The sequence below is a fragment of the Prosopis cineraria genome, unplaced genomic scaffold, assembly GCF_029017545.1.
Source record: "Prosopis cineraria cultivar Desert tree isolate PC_DT_omini unplaced genomic scaffold, ASM2901754v1 PC3, whole genome shotgun sequence".
Taxonomy (NCBI): domain Eukaryota; kingdom Viridiplantae; phylum Streptophyta; class Magnoliopsida; order Fabales; family Fabaceae; genus Prosopis; species Prosopis cineraria.
The window spans coordinates 6325457-6332835 of NW_026555334.1; the positions used below are offsets into that span (position 1 = coordinate 6325457).

A 7379-nucleotide genomic window follows, 5' to 3' on the forward strand; every position below is an offset into this window, starting at 1 on the left:
CAAAGGATGCAAAGTAGTAAAATCTATCACCTTTTATAATTTTTTCTAAAGTTAGGGGTGTATTCCCCCACCCTCAGGCGCTGCTAGTGCCCAAAGCCTCTTACTGTAACATGATTTTGCCATTGGTGAGGAACTAGCTACGAATGCCCTTTGTAATTGGTTTATTTCTTATTAGCAAGTCTTTAAAGAAGCAAATTCATGGGTCAATATAGATTAATGCAACATTCTCATTAAATGAGTAACTTCCTCTTATAGGGTGTAGGAACTTATTATTAGAAGAGAACATGTGTGAGGAACACAATGGTTGGAATTAATTTGATTTCCTTTTTTCAATTAAATTGTTGTATCATCACCCATTACCTTATTGTATAAAAAAGGAAGAATTCATTCAATGAATTATTAATGAGAGAAAGAGATAATAATTAATACAAAATCCCACTTTTTTCTCATCATTCCAAATTACAGGCAAAAAAGACAAGTTGGCTTTTGGTCCACACAGGTGGACAACACAATAGTCACTTCAATTAATTCCGACATCAATAAATGAATTAATGCATAAAGTTCACACTTTTTGCTAGCAAAGAAATTCCATTCACACACGCTTCCCTCCCTCTATCTATCTGCATATAATATAAATATATTATCATCTTGATCAATTCCTTCATGGTAACTCAGAAAGTGAGTGAAGATGGAGAGTTTAAGGAATATGTTGAAAGGGTTAAAACCAGCGGTGTTAATGGTGATGGTGCAAGTTGCATATGCAGGAGTGAATGTGTTGTTCAAACTCGCCATTAACGATGGCATGAGCATGAGGATCGCCACCGCGTATCGCCTTCTCTTCGCATCGGCCTTCACTCTTCCTCTTGCTTTGCTCTTTGAAAGGTTTGCTTTAATTTCTTTCACTTCTAAACCGAACTGGATAATGAGTCCGGTTCGTTACACAAAAAGTGAGAAATACGTCGTTCTGTTCTTATGAATAATTTGTTATAAATTTTATATTGTGAAGATGAGTTTTATCAAATTCCTCTTGATTTTTTTGTTTTTCTTTCTTACAGGAATAAGAGACCAAAGCTCACTCGGAGGCTAATGTTCATGGAATTTCTTTGTGGCTTGTTTGGGTATATATTTCTTTCTTATACCCTTCTGCATATTGCATCTTAATTGGGCATTCACGAAAAATAAATTTGACTATTAAGCAATAAATAAAAGAAGTGTGTGTTTTTTCTTTTTCTTTTTTTCCACCTTCTTCCCAGATTCTTTCCCTAACTTTGAACTAGATCAGATTTCTCTCTTCAAATGCACATAGAAAAAATACCTAATTTATGTGCTTTTTTATTTAATTTAGAAAGGAAGGTACTAATTAACAACATAAGATTATTAGTGGAATTGAACCATATTTATAGAAAAGCTTTCATGTCATTAGGTCACAGAATCATTGGCTAATTAATGCATGTGCTTCTGATAAGATATTTGTTTGTGTATTTTGTGTGTGTGTGTGTGTGTGTGTGAGAGAGAGAGAGAGAGAGAGAGAGAGAGAGAGAGAGAAGATTTTTTTTCCCTTTTTTTTTTATGAATGGCTTTTGGTGATCGTGAGAAGAGGGATAACTTTTACTCTAAGTGAATGGGATTTTGATTGAATTGATATATTTTCATTTTCTATATAAAAATATTATATGATCAATTATATTTTCATCAATTATAGATTAGTTTTTGATCGATTATACCAATCTTTTCAAGTTGATGCTGAATTTATATTGCTCCTGACCTGCATTAGGTCTTGATTTGCTAGTTTATCACTCAAACCGGCAATATTCAATTTTCACAATAGTGTACAAAATTAATTATATGATTTATGTATTTCTAATTATATGTTTCAGGGGAAGTTTATTACAAAACCTTTACTTCGAGGCTATGGCTTTGACATCGGCAACATTAGTTTCTGCTATCTATAACCTTATTCCACCTATCACTTTCGTCATGGCTATCATATGGGGGTATGCTTTATTTTTCTTAATAAATTATTAATTTTTCCTAAACAACTATATACTCCTTTTAGTCATTTTTATAATTAAGATGCTTATAAAAATAAAAAATAGAAATATTCCATTTTTGCCCTTAAATTTTAATTATACTCTTGAAATTTGAGAAAGATGATGACCTAGCAACCAAGCATCCCTCCCATGTCTTCATTGGCTGTATTTTGCATAATAATATCTACATCATTTTAATTAATAAGGGTATAATTTTAAAATTTGGATGTTTTTAACAAATAAAACAATATAATTATTTTTCTTAATTTATGTGAATAATTGTGTCAAAAGCCTTATAAAAAGAACCGAAAGGAATATATCATCATTCACACTTCTTTCTAAGATACTAATAAAAATATCATTTTAATTAGTCCATAAAAATATATCTTTCTTTTAAAATGGTTCCGAAAGTCTACAAAAAAATAATAATTAATTTTTATACAAAATATAGAGCCATATTTGAATATTATTAGAAATTTCTGTTATTTGAATAATATATATACAGAGTTGTAATTAATTAATTTAACACATATTGCTAATTTTGTTTCTCTTAAAATGTACAAAGCTTAGAGAGATTGAACTTGGGAACAGCAGGAGGGAAAGCAAAGATACTAGGAACTATAATAGGCCTCAGTGGGGCAGCACTTCTCACATTCTTCAAAGGTTTTGAAGTTCATATCTGGCCCTCCCAAATTAACCTTTTACACCATGACCAAAACGAAATCGTATCACCTGCTGATCACTCAGAGAAACAAAGATTGTTAGGTGTTCTATGTTCCATCTTGAGCTGCTTCTCCTTTGCTTTTTGGCTTATTGTTCAGGTAATTAATTAAGCTATTTGATGCAAAATGGGGGAAGGGGAAAGGGAGAAGAGAATACAAGCCCAAATTAATTATAATTTATTTGCATGCGTCGTTTTGATGTGTAGTTCACAGCTATATGTAAATTGTCGTTTTGATTATTTATGGCCCTTAGGCACACATGGGTGAAGATTGCCCGAGCTATCTGTCTAGCGCAGCTTTGATGTCTATAATGGGAGCAATACAAGCCACTTTGTTTGCTCTCTGTGTTGATAGAGATTGGGACAAATGGAAATTAGGTTGGAATGTTAGGCTTCTCACCGTCTCCTATGCGGTATGATCAAATCTGAATTTTCTCATTATATATGTTACATTATATAGTTTATAAAATACTTTTAAAAGTAATTTGGTGTTTCAAAATTTAAAACACTTTAACAAAAATAAATTTTGTTAATTATACGTGTTCCAATATATTGTTCATTCTTCTTTATTAAATTTTTTTTCTCTATTTAATATTTCACAAATAAAGTTACATTAAATAAAGGGTATTTGGAAATCTATATTTGTAATTTGAAAAAGTAAGATTATAAACATATTCAATAAACTTTATTGATGAGTATAATTTTATCCAAAAAAATGTCGTATAAACTGAGAAAGGAGGGGTATATAACTTTGGTTGTGAATTACTAGTAATTCGAGATAACTAACCTACTCAAGAATGAGATTGTTTCCCAGTGTTTTGATCCTTAAGAATCATTTTAAAAATATAGACATCTAAAGATAATAGTAAGAAGCTTGAGAGAAAGAAAAGATACATTCAAGTAAGAAGCTAGAGAGAAAGAAAAGATACATTCACTTGATATTATGGGTACCACATTCTCATATCTCGTTCTTTGTCGTAGGGGGTCTTTTGTAGTTATTAGGAAGAATCTAAATCAATTATTAAGACAAATGTACAATTATTTATGCAGGGAATTGTGACATCTGGATTGGTGGTGATGATAATTGCATGGTGTGTGCAGATGAGGGGTCCCTTGTTTACATCAGTGTTCCAACCTCTAATGCTTGTAGTAGTGGCCATTGCTGCTTCTTTGACCTTGAATGAGAAACTCTATTTAGGAAGGTACACATAGCCAACATCATCAAATCTTATTATTTTTTGTCATTCTTTAACTTTATAAAAAATTTTAATTTTTTATCTCATAATTTTATAAAGTATATTGTTAACTTTTTAATCTTAATATTACTAGTTTTAAATAATTATTTTTTGAATAATTATTATTGTAAAAAAATTTTATATTATTTTATTAATATTTAAAAATTTAATGTAAAAAATTTTTGTGAAAAAATTAATGATATTAGGATTAAAAAACTCATAATATACTTTAAAAATTAAATAATCAAAATAAAATTTAGTATAAGATTAATTAATGTACTTTAATTTTTTTTTAATAAATATTGAAAGCTTCGTTCAATCATGAAGAAACTTGTGGGTGTGTTGTGGGGCCAGGGGCATTGCCTTGAATAATAAAAGGTGCGGGTCCACATTGGTCGCACATGAGTATGGGTCCCACATTTTCTATTTGTGAGAACTGAGAAGGTAATATCTTGAAATTAAAAAATGGACATTGATTCTCTATGTTACTGTTCATACCATCTCTTTACATTTTTTCACAAACAACACTTTAAAAAAGTTATAAAAATATAAGGTAAAAGAAAAATCTTTGATTATGTAGAAGGGTAGTCTGAAAAGAGGTACTAGAGAATCAAGGTCTTGGAAAAATAGTGGAAATGACCAAATCATAAAATTAAATTGGGGTAAAGAATTTAAATTGCAGAAGAAATTAAGAAGAAAAAGTGAAGAATCATGCAAGATATAAAATACAGATTACGAAAGTAAATTTGTAGATTTTGCATTAGATCCTTTTCTCTAATTAATTTTCTGATGAGGTCTTTTCCCCAAATTTTCTTAATTTCTTACTGTGCAGTACGTGTCATAAAATCGTTGCAAATATTTTCGGATAAATTTCACAATTAATGGACACATCTTACAACCTCACTAAAATATCCTGCCAATGCTCCTATTTTTACAATGGAATAACTACTGTTGTGTATTATATATATATATATATATATATATAATTGTATACTGTATATCATCAAGTAGGTATGAAGATTGATTAATTATGTTTTTTAATGTTGTGCAGTGTGCTTGGATCATTTCTGATAGTGTGTGGGTTGTACATTGTGGTATGGGGTAAGAGCCAAGAAATGAAAATGAAGACTGAGTTGGTCCAGTCAAAAGAAGACAGCAAACAAGAAGATCAACCTGAGCCAATACTAGAAGTTGTTGTGTTCAATAAAGTTCATGCTGGTTCATCATGAACTGAGCATGAACCTCTCTCTCTCTCTCTCTCTCTCTAGATCTCCCTCTCCATATATAGGCAATATATTGATCTCTCTCTGGGCAATAACAATGTTGAAGAGAGCACTTCAAGGACCAACAGTGTTCTTAGAAGGTTTCTGTGTTTAGATAAAACGAAGTAATTTATTATTAGAGTGGGTATAAGGAGAGGAGAAAAGAGACAATATGCTTGTCTTTTTAGTTTCATTTTTATTTAATTGACTTTAAAAAAAAAAACATCTTTCTCATATTTTTTATATCATATCAAACATGATGGCAGTAATCGACAATTTATTCAAGGAAAAATTATTCACATGATCAAATTTAAAAACTATTTATCCTTAAAGATCAAGTTGAAATATTTAATTATAAAAATTTATTAGTTTATGTTCAAACATTTAGCACTCAAGATCTTTGAAAATAAATACTCCTTCCGTTTTAAATTATAAGATATTTTTAGACAAAATTTTACATATCAATAAACCTTATTAAATACACTTAACAACCTTATCTTTTCAAAATAAAAATATAAACTTTCAAACATACTTATAATTTAATATATTGAAAAGAGAAAGGATATAAATTAATTATAGAAAGAACAAAAGGTAATATTAGAATTGGCACATTTAATAAAATTTTAATTCATTCAAAGTATTTTATATTTTTGAGATGAAAAAACTCATTCAAAAGTGCCCTATAATTTGAGACGGAGGGAATAGTTTTTTTAAAAAAAAATTTAACATGATCCTTGTAAATAATTTTATTTTTATTTTTTTTCCATTTACAGTTGTATAACCGAACCATGTGGTATAATCACATGCATGTTGTCACCTTTGGCTGTTTCAGCGGCGGAATAATACGTGAGCAAGCCGGGGGCATAATTATATGAAATTTACAAATAATAAAAAATAATTTAATATTTATAAAATAAATATTTGATTTTTTAAAATAATATTAGAAAAGGAAAAATTAAAATAATATTTTTATAAAAAATAATTTAAATTTAAATATAATGTAATTAAAATTTAAAATATATTGAACTTGAGTGAAATATAAATGACCCCAAAAAATTTTAAAATCAAATATATTTCAGTTTAGATCTAGTGGGTTCAAAATTATTAAAGTAATGAAGGAAAATTTTAAAAATTTAACCTCTTTCTTGTAAATTTTTTTCAAGTTGAGTGGGGCATTTGCCCACCCTCAACTATGTTTGCATACACCATTGGCTGTTATGTAGCAATACATATATAAAATTTAAATTTTTCTTAAAAATCTTTGTGATATGAAAAAAAATTGAATAAGATACAAATATTTATATGGAATAAAAAAAATGTTTACCCTCAAACTATTTTTTATAACTATATTTTCGATGTTTTGTCAACTAAAATCAATAATTACCCTATATTCCTTCAATAAAACGCAATAATTATATGTAGGGCTGCACAAAAGACTGGACGGCACTGGACTTCACCCTAACCCGAAGTCCGGTCTCTTTCATGAAAAAGACTGGGTTAGGCAACCCGTAGTCCAGTCTTGTCCAGTAATAACCCGAAGATTAACAGGACCGGACTTGGTCCATAGGACTGGGAGACTGGTCCTGTCAGTCCAGTACTCACTTAGCTTTTTTTCCCTCTTTTTATTCTATGAGAGGCAATAATTCATTCCAACATAATAAACTCAATTAAGATAGTAAAAATACTTATAATAATAATAAATCCATAATAATTTCTAACAATAAGAAAAAAAAATTTTTGTTATAGTCTAAATTATTTAAATTTATAAACTTTAATAAAACAGTACTCAAAAAATTCAACAACACTATATTACAATAACAATTTAGAAACAAACTTAATAAATCTTTATGCAATCATCTCCTTAGCATCAATTACACTTTAAACATTTGTCAAAAATAAATTAATTATAATTATAATAAAAAAAATTAATAGGACTGGACTGGACCAAGTGGTCCGGATGCCTGGTCTCTTGTCCAGTCCAACCCGAAAAAATAGTCTGGTCTTTTTAGTCCTTTTGGTCCTGAAGGACCAGTGACTATACAGACCGAACAAGACTGAGACCATCTCGAGTTGGACTGGACCAGACAGGACTGGGAGACTTTTGCACAGCCCTAATTATATGATAACCATC

The 7379-nt window shown here is 29.5% G+C and overlaps 1 protein-coding gene across 3 annotated transcripts; it reads left to right on the forward strand.

Annotated features, from left to right (window-relative positions):
- Nucleotides 1-651: 651 nt before the first annotated feature.
- LOC129304907 (WAT1-related protein At1g25270-like) lies at nucleotides 652-5387 on the forward strand. Of its 3 annotated transcripts, none has more exons than XM_054944750.1 (7): nucleotides 652-882; nucleotides 1056-1118; nucleotides 1878-1994; nucleotides 2596-2851; nucleotides 3006-3164; nucleotides 3853-3953; nucleotides 5038-5387. In XM_054944750.1, exons 1-7 carry the CDS (start codon nucleotides 689-691, stop codon nucleotides 5213-5215), a joined length of 1068 nt encoding a protein of 355 aa, XP_054800725.1. In that variant the 5' UTR covers nucleotides 652-688; the 3' UTR covers nucleotides 5216-5387. The 3 variants fall into 3 exon arrangements, with proteins under 3 accessions (XP_054800725.1, XP_054800726.1, XP_054800724.1); XM_054944749.1 differs by having other exon boundaries at nucleotides 653-882; nucleotides 3802-3953; XM_054944751.1 differs by lacking the exon at nucleotides 1878-1994 and having other exon boundaries at nucleotides 3802-3953.
- Nucleotides 5388-7379: the final 1992 nt, after the last annotated feature.